Source organism: Pipistrellus hanaki (assembly GCF_964339955.1).
Source record: "Pipistrellus hanaki genome assembly, chromosome: 18".
Taxonomy (NCBI): domain Eukaryota; kingdom Metazoa; phylum Chordata; class Mammalia; order Chiroptera; family Vespertilionidae; genus Pipistrellus; species Pipistrellus hanaki.
In genome coordinates, this window is record NC_140520.1 from 20,190,215 (window position 1) to 20,207,494 (window position 17,280).

A 17,280-nucleotide genomic window follows, 5' to 3' on the forward strand; every position below is an offset into this window, starting at 1 on the left:
TGGGGTTGTGGACGCAGGTTAGAGGGAAAAAAGACTTCCTGCTTTGAGAGCGAGTTGTTTCCAGTTCCCTGCGATGAGCACAAATTGGTTTATGCGGTCAGAGGCAAAGCCCGGGAGGCCAGCTGCTGCCCTTTGGTGTGGAGAAGGCGCCTCCCCGGGCTGACTCCCACCCACTCAGACAGCCCCAGGGGGACGGCATGACCTCACGGGCCTGGGTGGAGCGTGCAGCCTGGACAAGGACCAGGCCCCTCTGCTCACAGATATAATCAGCTGTGATAGGCAGAGGTTGAGGCTGTTTTTCCAATTAGGGCTGTTAGAGGATTCTGGCAGGGCAGCAGTGGGCTTAATTTAACAGACCTGTGACTCATTGGATTAGCGAAGGCAGAGAGGGGTGAGGAGGGCGCTAATGGGAGGGGTGCTGGGGTAGAGATGGGCAGGGGCCAGGGGGGCCTGGTAGGCATCTGTCAGCAGGAACACCGTGAGGCCCGGGGATGTGGTCAGGAGGCTGCCTTTGAATGGCCTTCATTTGTCTCGGGAGCTGTGCAGGGAGGGGTGGGGCAGAGCCTCCTTATGTTCTGACACGCGGGGAAGGGGCATTTGCTTTAAGGGCCATTGCCAGGGTTCTGGGCAGTTTCTTGTGTCCATCTGCCTTCCCACGGACTCTGCAGCTACTGCCGTCTCCTCCCCTTTCTAGAACCCACAGTTTTAGGCCCACCCCACCATCCTGGTTGAGAATGAAGAGCATGAGGGCTAAATAATCCTCCAAGGTCCTGAGTCCACACCTTCCTTTTGCAAATAAGTTTAGAAGCTTCTCTGAGGTCACCCAGTTCATTCGCGATGGTGTCAGGGTTGCAATTCAGGCCTCCCTAGGTCTGTTTTCTATCCCTCAACATTTCCCTGAAATAACAGAAGTAGGAGAAGATCGTTCTATTTGATATATGAGGAAAGCAGGACACAGAAAGGTTTAAAAAGTTGTCAAGGTCACCTTGATGCTGATCCTAAGTCTGTGTGAAACCTTAGTCACTACGTGGGACAGCCACTTCTCTACACTTCCCAAATTTTCTACAATTGAGCACATAAAAAACCCAACTGTGCCTCCTGGCGGGACATTTCTCAGGTGTACCTCCTGGCTCCGGAGTTTGCTCAGCCCTGGCCGTCTTCACCCTGGGGGACACATTGGGAATGGAAGGCCCTAAGGAGAGATGTGTACGTGACCTTCCTGCCCCCTCCGGCCCACCGAGAGGCCTGCCAGCTGCACACGAGCTGGAGGCTGGCTCTGGTCTGCAGTGACCCGACTGGAGGATTTCTGGAATGCTGGGCTATTCCGGGTTGGGCAGAGTTGCTTATATTTGAAGATAAGCTTGTCCTACACCCCCAGAACCTTTAGTCTCCCAGGACCTCCTGTCCTCTCCAAGAATGACCTGGCCACAGCTACCCCTGTCTCCCCTCTCACTATCACCTCCCCCCTCCCAGGCCCAGGCCTCTCTTTGAGAGCAGGGGTGGGGGTGGGGGTAAGTGTGGGGGACTCAAAGCCATGCTGCTTAAGTCCACATCCCAGCTATGCTGCTTCCCAGGGACCTGGGCAGGTTCCTTTAGTCCCCGAAACGCTTGCCTGGTCTGAAAAGAAAGACAAGTCTGTGTTATAGACTCTGTGTGAGGATGAATAAATTTGCCGTTAACGCAGTGCCTGGCACAATGAAGCTATTCCTCTGGTCTAACCTCCTGCACTTCCCTTCACACTCTGTGTCCAGTTTTGTCCTAAATACAGTTGATGCTTGAAAACATGGAGGTTAGTTGTGTCTCCCTCATCCCCCACACAGTAAAAAATCCACGTGTAACTCAACTCCCCCAAAGCTTAACTCCTAATAACCTGCTGTTGACCAGAAGCCCTATCAGTAATAAAAACAGTAGATTAACACTTATTTTGTATATTATATGCATTACATACTGTATTCTTAGAATAAACTAAGCCATAGAAAAGAAAATTATATTAAGAAAATCATAAGGAAAAGAAAATCCGCATACAGTACCGTATATATTTATTGAAAACATTGTGCGAATAAGTGGCCCTGCGAAGTTCAAACTGTGTTGTTCAGGGGACAACTGTACCTGCATGCCCAAGTCCAGAGAAAATATGACGTGGCATGGTCCTTAGAGGGCAAAAACACCTGCACACATGAAACACAACATTGGAAAGGAAAATATACCTTTGCTGCATTCCTGCTAAATGCCAGAAAAGGAAAAAGGTGCTGTGCCTCGTTTCTTTCATGTGGGAGATGGCCCAGAATGGAGACATAGTTCACAAAAGCCAGATGCCGGGGGTGCAGGGCGTTCCTTCCGGTCCCCTTCCTGTGACTCTTTTCTCTCAGCCACTTCACAAGTGACTTGAATCCTCCCCATCCCTGTCCCTTCACTGCTGCCGGGCCAGCTGGACTCTCCCATTGCCTGGCTACCAGGCAGGTGGTCCCAAATGCGGGGGGAAAGCTGCCCCGGACAGCACTGCAGGAGGACAAATAAATACAGCACATCAAGCATTATTCATCTGGAGCCCAGCCTCTCCAGCATCTCCTTGCTGTGATTCACCGGATCGATGAAAGGCACGGTAATTCTGTGTGTCAGGGAGCCTCCTCTCCTGCTACCTCCCTGTCCCCCCATCCTACCCCTACCCCTCCCTTCCACCCCCACCCTTCACCCAGGCCTCTGGTGGGATTTGCTCCTCCCTTGCCTGGGACATAAGTCACCACTGCCTGTTTCGAGAAAACCAATTAAGAAACGATAAATTGCTGTGGACTAGAAAGGTCACTGCACAGGCTATAAATACAGGCGTTTCTAAAGCACGAGGGGGAGAAGTCTGGAGCACGTTCCCTCCTCCACACCCACATCTTCCCGCTGAGGTTTTCCTTTGGCAAATGGGAGAACAGCCCGCTGGGGTTCCGAAAGGCTCACTCCGCAGCGCCGCCGTCTGGGTGCACCTGGGAATGCCGAGCCTCTGGCGGGACGGTGTGGGCACCACCACCCCTACCCCCCCACCCCCCACCCCCCACCCCCGCACCTCGCCAGGCTCCTGGCTTGGTTTTGGGTTTCTTTATATCAATTATTCACAATGTATAAAAGGTATATGAGTTAAAGGTAAAAACCTGGAAAACACTGAAAAGCAAAATGGACAAATAATGGCATATGGTCCCACCCCTTACAAAAAAGTCTGTTAGCATTTTAAAATATACTAGCCCAGAGGTCAGCAAACCTCGGCTCGCGAGCCACATGCGGCTCTATGGCCCCTTAAGTGTGGCTCGGCATTAGAACCACTTCTTCAAAATAGACGCGCCCAAGCCGAAAACCGACTTCTGCGCATGGGCCACGAAGTTTCAGTCGCACTGTATGTGTGCACCCACACTTGGTATTTTGTGGAAGAGCCACACTCAAGGGGCCAAAGAGCCACATATGGTTCAAGAGCCACGGTTTGCCGACCACTGTACTAGCCTAATCTGCAAGAATTCCTACCAGAGGGTCATTGACTTCCATACCTGTTCAGAGCCAGATAAAGCTGGGTTTTGTGTGTGTGGAATTTCTCTCCGATGCTGTTATAAAACTGAACAATGAAGGTGAGAGACATGCCCAGTGGAAAGGCTGATAGGGTCCTTCCTTGGGCCATGTACAGCTTAGGTTGGCTGCTCATTTGCAGGTATGTCACTGGTGCTACCTGTGGGAGACAAAGCCCACTGGTACAGAGAAGGATGCATTGGAGAGGAGTTGTGTCCCTATTCTGAGATTTATAATCAATAAGAGAGGCCCGATGCACAAAATTCATGCAAGAGTAAGCCTTCCTTCCCTCCAGCCTCCAGCACCCAGGACCCAGGCTTCCCTCGCAGCCACAGCTTTGTCTGAAAGGTTGTCTGGTCTAATTAGCATATTCCGCTTTTATCTATATTTATAAAAGCCAAGCATTCTGCCATTAGGGTCAATTCGCATATTACCCTTTTATTATATAGGATTATTTTCCCATAGTATTCTATAGGTACCATAATGTATTCAATTTTGCCCTTGCTGTTAAGCATGTGGATTGCTTCCAGGCTGTCACTCATATGTAATGCTGCAGTGAACATTATTGACTTACAGCTTGCAGATAGCCGTAACTACTTCTTTTTTAAAAATATATTTTCATTGATTTCAGAGATGAAGGGAGAGGAAGAGAGAGATAGAAATATCAGTGATGACAGAGAGTCATAAATCAGCTGCCGCCTGCACATTCCACACTGGGAATCAAGCCCGAAACCGAGGCATGTGCCCCAACTGGGAATTGAGCCGTGATCTCCTGGTTCATAGGTCTATGTTCATCCATGCCAGCCGAGTGGTAACTACTTCTTTTGGATAAATATGTGATGTGGATGTGATGGGTCCTTGATTTTTTAGACTGGTACATATTGACTTTCTGAAAAAATGATTTTCAACCTATTTCATTTCTTGGCACACAAAAACTAATTATTAAAATTCTGCAGCATGCCAAAAATATGTTGTACCTTATGCTGATCTGATTTTTTTAAAAAGGTATAATTTTGATTCATTCACACTGGACAGCTATTGTGTTGGCTGGTATAATTTTTTTTTATTAATAATCTACGGAAAAAGAAGTCATTGCTCCTAATTAATAGACAGGTATTCCATGTTTTAAAATTCTGGCAGCAGACACTGGCTTTGTCTATTCGGGACTAGATTAGGGTCTTAGAGGCGAGGCATGGCTCTTCGAAACTAGTGTCTGCCCTTTGGGACTAGATTGGGCTCTTAGGCCTTGGCTTTTCCAGGCAAGGTCCAGGCCTAGGCATGGGGCTTCCACTCTTCCGGTCTGGGTTCCGTGCTTTGGGTCTGAACTTGGTTCTTGGGGACTAGGCTCCGCCCTTCGGGGCTAGCTAAAGCTGTTTGGATTCTGGGCTCCATTACTCAGGTCTAGGCTTCGCCTTTCGGGACTGGCATGGGCTCTCATGGTCTGGCTACAGCTGTTCCATTCTGTGCTCCCATCTTTGGGGCTAGGCTTTGCCCTTTGGGACTGGCATTGTTTATTCGAGACTAGATTGGGGTCTTAGGGGCGAGGATAGGCTTTTTGGAACTAGTGTCAGCCCTTTGGGACTAGATTGGGCTCTTGGGCCTTGGCTGGGCTATTCCAGGCCAAGTCCATTAAACAAAAAAATTTTGCAACACACTGGTTGAAAATAACTGTTCTAGAAGGTTTAATCTAGTTACACTTCACTAGTGTATGCTTGTGGCCATTTCCTAACTTCCTGAGACAAACTGACTACCAATTTGGTGGATTCATAAAAGCTGTCATGTTTTTCTAAATCTAAACAACCACTTAGCACCTCCTCATACATCACAGAAGCTCCCAGAACCCCCAGAAGCTTAACCTGCCATGGTTGCTCCTTCTCCCCATCCTCAGCTAGGCTCTTCTGCGATCCTCACCCTCCGGAGGGGGACAGAGACAGCACCAAGGTCCCAGGTCCCCCCAGGTGGGTCTAGTACCAGGCACAGGTGAGTGGAGGGTCCCTGTCCAGGACCCTCTCCCCAGAGCCCTGCACAGAGATAGAAATATCAGTGGCACCCTGCCAGCAGCTCTGCCTGCACACTGGCCACATGAGGCCTGCTGCCAGGAAAAGGGAGGGGGACCTCCCTAACCATCAGGAATATGGGAGGGTGAATTAGATAATGTCCATTAGGCGAGCCTTGACATCCTTTGACTTAGAAACAGTATCTATATCATAAAAGGCTGTGGCTGCAACGCCGTAATGACTGGTCACCAGGAGGTGCATTGACAGGTCCGGGGTCTCTCGTGATTTCGTGCGCTGGGCCTCTCGTTATTAATAATGTCGGAAATGAGATTATTTCAGAAACATTTAATGGTCATGAAATAAGTGGTATTAAAACCAAAGCAGAGTCTTCCAACTCCTTGGCAACCTCTTTAGCCCAGGCTTCTCTTAATTTGTGGTAAATGCAGTAAGCTATGTAGGCCTTTGAGCAAGGAGTGTTCACCCTAAACACATCTGTTCTTGAGACTTGCTTGATCTAAAGTGAACATAAATGACAGCTCAAGGTAACTGCATGCATGCTTATATTCATTCAGTCAGTCAGTCATTCAATTCAGTGTTTGTAGAGCTGCTAGCATGTGTTGGTCCTGACCTGATATGTACAATATAGAAATGAACAAGACCCAGCCCCTAACCTACATTCATTTGTGTCTATAATCAAATAATTGCGTACCTGAGAGCAATGGTAATAGAAAATACATAGCACCTATTACAAGGCCTGGGATGAAATCAGGAAACACTTCACAGAGGGGCTTTGCACAATACGATGGGGGTGGTAAGGATGAGGTCTAAATATTCACTCTACAGAGCCCCCGAAGTGCCAGCCTTTACCCTGAGGGAGTTAGGCAGGGCTGTTGGAGGTTTTTAATTATAGACTCAGTCTCCTTACTAGTAACTGATCTATTCAGATTTTGTATTTCATCATGATTCAGTCTTAGTAGGTTGTGTGTTTTAAGAAATTTCTCCATTTCTTCTAGATTGTCCAATTTGTTGGGATATAATTGTTTATAGTAGTTTCTTATGGTCCTTTATATTTCTGTGGTATCACTTGTAACATCTCCTCTTCCATTTTTTATTTTAAATCCCACTTATGAATGTGTTGAGAAATTTGGGAGACATAGATACAGGAGTAGAATTGCTCTTTTATGGGATATGTGTGAACTTAATATGACCAAGTAGTACCTGGTCTTTCCCTCAACAGCTGCCCTAGCTATACCTTACTGGCAGTGCCTCTAAATCCCACATCTGTGCCAACACTTGGCATTATCCAGCTCCTTCATTTCTGCCAGTCCTACCTATAGAGTGATAGCTCTTTCTGGTTTCAGTTTGTGTTTCTCAAATTACTATTGAGTTTGGATATCATTTCTTGTTAGTCTTTGAGTTTCCTCTTTCATAACCCACCTGCCCATTATTATACTGAGGCTCTTTTTTCCACCTTGATGATTTGCAAAAGTTCCTTGTATCTCTTAGGCCCCTTCCCAAACTGCACAGGGCTCTTCAATGCTGTAGTTGCTCATCTGAGGCAAAGGAACCGATCTGACCACTGACTCCTCATACCTTCATCCTGGGGGTCAGGGCTTGGTAATGGCCATAGGTCCAGTCAAAGTAAAAGGAGCCCTTTTCTCCCACACCCTCTGCCAGGCTTGCCTGAGGCTTGCTGTCCAAGAAGAAGGAAAAAACTGTTTCTCTTTCCTGGTGCTGCTAACCTGCTGTGTCAATTTCATGAGCTAATAAATGATTGGAGAAGGCTTAATTGCATCAGAAGAAATTGAGATCAGCCAGAGCTTATGCCCCACTCAATTAACCTTTGCTCCTAAGGGGGCAGGGCAGGGAGCAGGGGACAGCCATCATTAATTACATGTGCTGGTGCCAGCTGCGGCTGGCATTTCCTCCCCGTGTTCACCCAGGCAGTGAGGTGGGTGACCCTGCCTCAGAGCAAGGAAGTCACTGAGGGCAGGGACCCTTCAGAGAGAGCACAGACCCCGGCCTATAGAGAGTGGGATACCTACTTCCCAACACGTTCTTTCAGGGCTTTTCATGTGCCCCAGCCTCCACTAGAAGAATGGCCTGTAAGGTCCCATCCTGACCTCTTTATTGGCTCCATCCCTCACTCCCCTCCTCCTGCTACTGTCTGGCCCGTTCACCCCAACCATGTAGACAGGTCAGCATCCTCCAGGGAAGCACGAGACAACTCTCTTCACCCGCTGAGCCTCACCTCCAAGAACAGGCAGAGACTCCTGCCAGCACCCTGCTGCTGCTCTGGGCAGAGGGTTCTGGACAGCGGCACTGAGATAGGATGTGGCCTCGGGTTCTTAGGTCAGGGACCTCAGAAACCATGGCAGCTGCAGAGGTCAAGAAGGAAGCCTTTTGGGGACATCCACTCCAGAGTCTTGGGGTCACAACCTGGTGCCAGAGTGAGCCTGTCTCTCCTCTCGGCCTCCCCTCAGGCTCTCACTGACCTCCCTTCCTCTCCTCTGGCAGGAACTGATGCCCTTGGCCATGACGCAGCCCCAACCACTGTCTGCTCAGGCTCAGCCTGTTTGAGTCATCGCTGCCCCAGGTGTTTCAGGTAAGTGTGCGGCTCAAGCCAACCAACCTTCTCCCCAAAGAACAAGGTGAGGAGTGTTAGTGGGGAGGGAGCTCCAGTGCATCCTGATCACAGAGGGCAGCCTCGGAGTGTTTAGTTGACAACAGATTTGTCCTTTTTGGCTGCCCTCACCCACTGAGTTGGCCCCCACTGAATCCATTCTGTCCAGACCTGTGAGGCCGTGGGAGGAAACATGGGAACTTCTTTCTCCTGTCCTCAGGAGGAGGCTGGAATGATGGAAACTCCACAGCAAGGATCCTTGGGTCCTAACTGAGACTCTTGTTGTGGTATGACCGGGCAAGTCATTTAATGGCCTGGGTTCCCCTCGTGTGTGGATTTTTTGTACAGTCCAAAAGAGGTGGTCGGTCTCTTTTGCTCCATAACAGACTACCACAAACTGACCCTCTTAAAACAACACATTTTGATGACCTCACAGTTCCTGTGGGTCAGGTCTCCAGGTGTGGCTCGCTGGTCCACTGCTTCAGGGTCTGACATGAGGCTGCATTCAAGGTGTCCACTGGGGTGACACTCATTTGAAAGCTCAGCTGGGGAAGGATTCACTTCCACTCTCACTTAGGTGATTATTTAGTTCCTTTTGGGCCATTGGCTTGAGGGCCTCCATTCCTTCTATCCAGTGGGCTGAGGGACAGAAGAATCTTCAGTTCCTTGTCACATGGGCCTCCTCAACATGGCAGCTTACTGTGTCAAAACCAGCAAGGGAAAAAGCTGGCCAGCAAGAAGGGGAAGTCAGAATCTTATATAATCTGCCAAAACCGGTTTGGCTCAGTGGATAGAGCATGGGCCTGCGGACTGAAAGGTCCCAGGTTTGATTCCAGTCAAGGGCATGTACCTTGGTTGCAGGCACATCCCCAGTAGAGGATGTGCAAGAGGCAGCTGATCAATGATTCTCTCTCATTGATGTTTCTAACTCTCTCTCTCTCTCTCTCTCTCTCTCTCTCTCTCTCTCTCTCTCTCTCTTCCTCTCTGTAAATAATCAATAAAATATGTTTTTTTACAAAAAGAATCTTATATAATCTATCCACAGAAGTGACATTCCATCACCTTACTGTATTGTGTTGGGTGGAAGAGGTCACAGGTCACACCTAGCCTGAAGGGGAGGGGAATACACAGGACATGGGGATCATTTAGGGCCTTAGAGCCTGCCCGTCATAGGAGGGGATACAAATGAAGACATGTTGTAAACTGTAGGGTGCTATTTAGATGCACTGAGTTATTGTTATCATTTGCATATAGTTACAAAGAGAAAATTACCCCTATCTGAAGTAACAGAGAGCCACTGGATGTGGGAATTTAAATGCTAAATTGTACCATTAGCTCTGGGGCCTCGCTAGTTCACTGCAGGCCTTCTTGGTTTATGATTGTAAGGCCAGACTTAAGCAGCCACAAAATGTCTAGGTCTTCCTTTCCCCGACAACTAAGGACCTTTTAGTTTACAAGGGGCCCTCACAGACATGGATCTTACCTTTTGGCTCAGGATCATACCTGTAAACTGAGTTTTTGGTTAATTTCTCTTTTACAAGTGAGAAAGGTGATCAGTTTCCGAGCTGGGGTGGCTGGTAAGTGGTAAAACTGGGTCTTGAATGGGCTTTCACACCCATGACTGCTTTCATTGCCTTCTTCTCCCTTCCACCCCCGACCATGTCGGGGCCATTTCTGCTCTACAGCCTTCAAGGTACTGAAAGAAGGGAGGGCAGGCATGAAGGGAAGGTGGGAGGGCACTGTTCTCATGAGGCATCACAATCCCCTGTCTCCTAACAGGCTGGGCACACACAGGGGACCAGGCCAGAACTTTCAGCAGCGTGGGTCACTGCTGCCTCCCCCAACTTCAGTTCACTCCATGGGCCTGTGTCTCTTAAGCAGCCCTCAGTGGTACATAAATGTGAAGGTACATAAATCCTCCCTAGGCTGAGCTTCATCCCACATCAAATGCCCAGTGAACCCTTGAAGCATGGCCCACCATGTCACCTGGACAAAGTCACACTTGTCTTGAACCACATCTGCATATAGGATGTGAACTGAGACATGCAACTTGTTGCCCCCTGGTGGTGGATCAGAGTCATAACCGCCAGAAATACTATACCAGACTGAGCTGCTGTGTATAATGCTGCAGGGAGATACAAAGCAATATAAAGCACAACTCCTAATCCCAAAGGACTCATAACTTAGTAGAGGAGTCAAGACGTTCGCACATGGATGTTGACAAGAGTCCTACCAAGTCAGGGTTTGAAAAGTGGCCCCCGGAAAGGCATTGTGAGGAGCACAGAAAGAGGGAGCATCGCAGAGGGGCAGTCAGGGAGACTTCCTGGAGCCTCCAAATACGGGCAGGACTTAAATAGATGGAGAAAGTGAGGTCATGCACTCCCCTCCCGAAAGCCCTTTGGAAACCCGATCATCTCCGAGAGTTAAATCCCCTCCCCTGGCTTACAGCCTGTCCAGCTTCGTGCCTCTCCCCGCCCCCCACCTCATCCAGGCCTTTCCAGGTTCCTACAGGTCCTGGAGCACCTCCTGCCCTCTCCGCCATGTCTACTGGACAAGCTCCTACTCAGCTTTTAGGATTCTGCTCATGCTTACGCCTCCCTTGTAACCTTTCCCCGAGGACTTCGTGGCCCCCCTCTGTGTGCCCCCCGCCCTTGGTCTGTGTGTCTCTTCTTGTGTGTCTTACACCAGATCAGAAGGCACACCCAGTGTCTTTTCATCACGAGGCTACAAACACCATATTAGAAGCTACGTTAAGTGTCATTGCATCCCCAGGCTTTAAGCTTCTGAAGAATGAGGCCTGCCTGATGGGCAGAGGATTCGTGTAGGGGGGGACCCTTCAGGGGGAGGGGAGGGTAGACATGAATTGGTAGTGAGCATGCAGGGATGAGGGGCAGAACAAAGCTTTTGAAGTTTGGTCTAAAAGTTCCTGCCCAGGGAAACATCCCCTGCAGGCAGAGCGATGCTGGGAAGGCTCTGGGGGAAGAGAAGGGCATTGGGCATAACGAAAGGCTAAAGTGTGGGTGGCTGCTCAGGGACAAACTAGTGAAATCGATCAGGAAGCCATTGCACCAGGGCAGGCATGACATGCAAAGGGTCTTCACTGATGAACAACAGAGGACTAGCGGAGCCTTAGGAGAATTGGAGGATTTGAACGTCTGGGCAACAAGGGGAACATGCTGAAGGCTTGTCAAACTCTACTATGCAAATTAACCACCTGGGATCTCGTCACAATGCAGATTCTGCCTCCTGAGGCCTGGGGTGCGGCCTGAGATGCTGCGTTTCCAACGGGGCCCCCAGGTGCCGCCCATGCCGGGTTCCACAGCCCTGGCTGTGGGCAGGCGGAGTGGATTGGAAGTAGGGCTGGGGGGATGCTGTGCTCCAGGAGCACGTGGTGAGGAGCAGGTGTTGTCTGTGGGTGAAGGAAAGGTGCTCCTTCCTCCACCTGAACACAGCGGGGTGGTGCGTGGCTTCTGGAGCGGAATGCAATGTGCGGCCCCGCCCCCACTTGCCCTTTGAGTAACAACCACCTGCAGGGGCCTTCGTAGCGGCTCTGGGGAACCACTGGCAGACGGAGGTGGGAGGGGGGACCCATGCGGGTGGTGACTTAGCCTGAGTTCGAGCTGCCGGTGGGACATCCAAGCGGGATGTCTGTCCGCTAGCAGGAGGAGGCAGAGCCGGAGACCCAGCCTTGGGACCGGTAGGCTTCTTGTCGGTGGAGCACACAGTGAGGGAAGCAGGAGGAGGTGAGGTGCAGCTCAGGGACCAATCTAACCTGTGGGGCCTTCCTCAGGGGCAACACTCTTCTTCCAACATCTCTGTCCCTTTTATTGTCTTGCAGGTCACCGTTCCCTCACTGAACGTAAGTGCTCACGGTCCTTCTTCCGTCCTCAAGATGCCAAGGCTCCGCCCACCCTCCTGCTCTGTTGGCAAAACCAGTCTTGGGCCCCATGAGCCCGGGACTTGGAAATCCCGTTCAGTGTCCTGAAAGGGGAGTCGGCCTGAGGCCAGACAGCCTCGCATCGGGCGGGCCTCCGTCCTGTGAACCCACATTAGCCAGGACCGTCTCCCCAGCCTTGTCACAAGGAGCCAGGGGCCGCCTCCCTGCTTCCTCCGGGCTCGCCTGGCCCTTGTTTTCCACAGAGTTGGAAAGAGAGGAGAGATTCCCCCCAAAAGGAGTGTGGGTTTGCTCCAGGGCAGAATTGGGGAGCATTTTTGAGATTCAGACCCTGTCCGCTCCACCTGGATCAAGGGCTCAGAGACCACTGGTGCCTGGACTCCGGAGGGCAGTGATTGAAAGAATAGCCACGGGGGTGAACCATGCCGGGTGGGATCTCCGCTAAATCAAAGCCTGGCTCATCAGCTGTGAAACAGAGATTATTAAGACCCAGCCCAGCCCTAGCAGTTTTGGCTCAGTGGATAGAGCATCAGCCTATGGACCAAAGGGTTCCATTCTGATCAAGGTTAGTTGCGGCTCCTCCCTGCGCTGGGCCCTGGTCGGGGCTTGCAGGAGGCAGTCAAATGACGTGGTTCCCTCACATTGAAGTTCCTCTCTGTCCTTCCCTATCTCTCCCACTCTCCCTAAAGGTCAATGGAAAAATATCCTAGGGTGAGAAGTAACAAAACAAAAAACAAAAAAGAGCTAGCCCAAAGATGACGTGGAAGATTAACTGAGATAACCAGGGGAGAGCTTAGGGCGCTGCCAACAGAAGCTGTTTTCCTTTGTGTCTTGGACACAGGGTGGGGGAGGGGTATAGTTTACGTTTAAGAGGGTGTGAGGACAGGAGACAGGAGAAGGAAACGAGAATTAAAGGAGATTGAAACTGGGTAGAAACAGGAAGCAGAATCATGTTATGCCTCAGTTATGCCTCCTCTCCGTCCTCCCTCAGCTGGAAGCCCCTCTCTTCAGGAAGCCTCAGCTGTCCCGGGGCTCAGCGGGGTGGGAGGGTGGGATCTGTGGAGGGGCCTCCCTGGCGCCAGCTGTGCAGGAAGTCCCAGGAGGCTCCCTGCTCCTGGCGGCTGCCCTCACCTGCCCACGCATCTCTCCGCAGAGTTGGATGGGGCATCGGGCGGATGACAGCGGGAACAGTTGTGATCACTGGCGGAATCCTAGCTGCGGTCATCCTCCTCTCCATCATCGCCGTCCTGTGCTACTGTAGGCTCCAGGTCAGTTCCGGGCCTCGGCCAGAAGCCGCCAGCAGACCACGTCCCCCTGTGGGGGCCGACCTGGAGCCCACTTCAGCGTGACAAGGCCCAGAGCCATGTGCTGGGGGAAGTCCAAGTCAAGGGGGCTGGGAGTCGGAGGGCGGCCAGAGGGGCACCCAGAGAGCTCACTGTGCTATGTCTCCCCGAGGCTGAGTGGTGGGAAGGGCAGCTGCTGCCAGCCGCCCCAGCCCTGTCCTCAGTACAATTGTATGGCCTGCCCTCCACCCCCCTGCCTCCCAGGCCAAGGCCTGGAGTTAATACACTAGGGCAGTGGTCTGCAAACTGCGGCTCAAGAGACACATGCGGCTCTTTGGCCCCTTGAGTTTTTAGCAAAGGACAGCTTAGGAGTGCCCTAACTAAGTTAATAACCATGTACCTACCTATGCAGTTGAAGTTTAAAAATTTTGGCTCTCAAAAGAAATTTCAATCGTTGTACTGCTGATATTTGGCTCTGTTGACTAATGGGTTTGCCGACCACTGCTCGGGCGGAGGGGAAGGAAAGGGGGAATTTTGCCAGGCTGGGAGTCTGCACCTGTGGAAGGTGGTCTCGGGGTGAGTTGGCCAGCAGTGGAGCAGGGGCGTGGTTGCCTGTGCCACTCAGAGGGGCCCTGCTCTCCCCTCAGTATTACTGCTGCAAGAGGAGCGGAGAGGAGGATGCAGAGGAGGAGGAGGAGGAGCACGACCTGCCCACCCCCTCCAGCGGCCCCCCCTGCAATGCCTGCAGCGCCCGAGCCCTGGACGGCAGAGGCGGCCTGGCGCCCGTCACCAGCGAGCCCTGCGGCCCGCCGGGCGGGGTGGCGGCCGGCCACTGCGCCACCTGCTCCCCATACAGCACCCCCTTTTACATACGGACAGCCGACATGGTGCCCAACGGGGGCGGGGGCGAGAGGTTCTCCTTCGCGCCCACATATTACAAGGAGGGGGGCCTCCCGTCCCTCCAGCTGGCAGCACCCCAGAGTTACCCGGTGACGTGGCCGGGCTCTGGGCGTGAGGCTTTCACTAATCCAAGGGCTATTAGTACAGAAGTGTGACCCCTCTCACCCCGAACCCCCCTCCCCACACACACACACACACACACACCCTCACGCTGCTCCACCAGGGGCACTGGGCCCGCCCGCGGCTGCCTCCTACACCCACAGGCCTGTCTCGTGTCCTTGGCTTTCCTTGCCCCGCAGAGGGGGGCTCCCCAGGATGGAAGCCATCGGGTGCTCTGACGGCAGCTGTGCCCTGTGCCCGTTTCCCTGTTGGGACGTTCCTCGGGCCAGCCCCAGCCCCCCAGGCCCTCTCCTTCCCCCCACCCCCCCACCCCCGGCTTTGCCAGTCTTGTGAGAGGAAGGAGCGCCGTGCAAAGGTCCGGAGGCCTCCAGCATCCTCGGGCGGTGAAAGAGGAAGGGGACCCAGGGCAGGGGGCCTGGGCACAGTAGAACCGCACCATTTGAGAAGGAAGAGGATGGTGGTAAAAGGCCTGCTTCAGGACTTGCTAAAACACATCCAAAAGCCAGTTCGCGATTTAGTTCTGTCCTCTTGGTGGTCATAGAGACCGCAAAGCCTGTAGCTGCTCGAATATAAAAGTTGGTTCCTGACCACAGCACAGCTGTGGCCGCACCCTTGCTTGTGGGGCACGTTGCGTTGGCTTTAAGGCGTCCGGTTGTTGAGAGGGATGCACCAAAGAGCGACCGTCCAACCTTGCCTCCCCCCACATCCTTCCTTTGCTTCGGGAACCAGCTGCCCCGCTGAGAACCTTACTAGAGTTCGAGTAGCTTAGCCAGTGAGGTCCTGCTGACGGCCTCTGGGGCCGTGGTCCCCCACACCCAGAGGTGTGTGTGGGTACAGTCCAGCGGGGCGTGTGTGTTCTCCGGTGTGTGCACACACACCTGCCACCGCCCGCACCGGGCTCTGCTGCCTCCAGGATCCGCAGAGTGAGAGGGTCTCTGATGTAGCACCTGGAAGGGGAGTCTGACCCGCAGGCAGCATGCGCAGAGGGGGCTCGAGGTGGCCAGTCCCCACAGCAGTGAGGTGGCTGCTCCAGGAAGAGGCCGAGGCGCCCCCCCCGTGGGATGCTGCCGCCCTGTCAGCCCCTCTCCTCTGTCATTCTGCCAGACCGCTGGTTCCACCAGGGCAGGGCCTGAGGACCGAGGCATCTGACTTAGCCTCTGGATTCTGTTTGCTGCCCTCCCTCCGCCGCCTGACCCCCAGTCTCCGGGCGAGGGCCCCCCCAGTCTCCGGGTGAGGGCCTTCTCGTGGCTGTCTCACCCTGGCCCAAGTCCAACCCCCACTTCCCACTTGTAGCTCAGCCTTGGCCTTACCCAGTCTGAGTGAGTGCATCCGGTGAGTTTTCCAGCTGCCTCTGCAGTAAGGAGGGGCTGCACCCCTCTGAAGGGCATAACTAACCCCACCCACTCCAGAATCACTGAATGCTGCAGCGGGTGGGGCAGGAAAGGAGCTGGCCCCTCTGTTGAAACACTGATTTTGTATTTGAGAAAGGGCGGGGTGCAGCCAGGAAGGGGATGGGGGTTGGGGATTCATCACCCCTTTGCATCACCGTTCAGGCTCGGGGCACCCTGCATCTCAGTCTGGAAGGCTCACTGGGTTGAGAACCAGTGGACCTCCGTTGAGCCACACGTTGGTCGCTCGTTCGCTCCAGTACCAGTCATTCATCTTCTCTGAGACCCCATTTCCTCCAGGGGACTGAGACTCTCTCAGAGGACTCCAAGAGCCCTCTGAGGACTGCCTGCAAAGGTCTGCCAGCCAGCCACGCTCTCTCGCCCCGGTCCTGGCAGGAGCTGGACACTCCTGCCAGCTGCCTGATCCTGTGTGCAGGGACGCGTGCTAAGGGGTGAAAGACCACAGTCAGACATGGGGTTAGCAGGCAAAGCAATTCCAATTATATGTAAAAAAGCACACATTTGACTCTCCCATGAGTGACCTCACATGGCACCATTTCTCTTAGATCAGGATACATCCCTAGGTGGGTATAATGAGACCTGTCTCTGAGTCCAGAGGGACCAGCTTAGGACAGCAGCTTTAACATGCCCCATGCCACTGGACCGGGTCAAGTGCAACCCTTTGACCTGAGTAGCTGGGCCTGGCAGCCCTGGCCACATCCCGACCACCAGCCCAGTGCCTAGCTGCCCTGGAGTTCCACAGCCAATCACCCTGAGCAAGGGCTGTCCCTCCCCCAACCCCCAAAAAACAAAACAAAACAGTGTCATCTTCCTTCTTTGCCTTCGCAGAAATCAAGGCAACATGGTCAATGGTCCCCTGCTCCTTACTCCTGATCTGTTAGGGTCCCCAAGAGAAAACCATCCTGTGCAGTCCTGTCTCCTTAGCTTCCCCAGCCTCAGTCCTGCCATCCCACAAATGGAAATGTGTTTGGAGGCATTGGAGAGATGGTGGGCGCCGGCTCTCCCACACGCAGCCCCACGCTGCTCGGGCCCAGGCTCAGGATTGCCGCCGGGGCCTCACCTGTGCAAGAGGAAGCTCGCCCCACTCCGCTGCACGGCACCTTTCCGTGATGGGACACCATCCGGACACTTTCCGAACTGCACCCCAGACTGGAGGAGGAGAGGCCGGGAGCACCCTGTCCTGCCCCCCTCTCCCCACCGGCCGCTCCTGCTGCGGGCCTCTTCTCCCGCGCCTCTGGTGACTCGGAGACACAGCCGAGTGAATGTCAATAAATGAGGAGTTTGAAACAAACCCCACAGGGTCCTCCGTTCTTCATCGGGGAGCTGGGCACGGACGTAAGGTCCACTACCAGCTTCCTTTCCCCTCCTGCTTCCACGCTAACGAGTGTGGCTCCCTCCTTCTCCCCCTCATCCCCCTCCGTGTGTCCTGCCATCCGCACCCCATTGCCTCAGCCCCAGCTCCTGGCCAGGGAGCTGTGCGGCTGTGGGAAAGGGGACTTGCAGGGCAGCTAGC

At 53.0% G+C, this 17,280-nt stretch overlaps 1 protein-coding gene across 2 annotated transcripts in view; it reads left to right on the plus strand.

Annotated features, from left to right (window-relative positions):
• FAM163A (family with sequence similarity 163 member A) overlaps positions 1-17,045 on the plus strand; it is a 38,386-nt gene extending 21,341 nt beyond the window's left edge. Inside the window, exons 1-4 of one of the 2 annotated variants that reach the window (XM_084865168.1) lie at positions 8,057-8,142; positions 11,999-12,019; positions 13,209-13,323; positions 13,986-17,045. In XM_084865168.1, the coding sequence (XP_084721294.1) occupies positions 13,231-13,323; positions 13,986-14,393 (501 nt within the window). In that variant the 5' untranslated portion in view covers positions 8,057-8,142; positions 11,999-12,019; positions 13,209-13,230 and the 3' untranslated portion in view covers positions 14,394-17,045. Of the gene's footprint in view, positions 1-8,054; positions 8,143-11,998; positions 12,020-13,208; positions 13,324-13,985 lie in introns of those variants that run through there. The other variant, XM_084865169.1, reaches the window with a different exon arrangement.
• Positions 17,046-17,280: the final 235 nt, after the last annotated feature.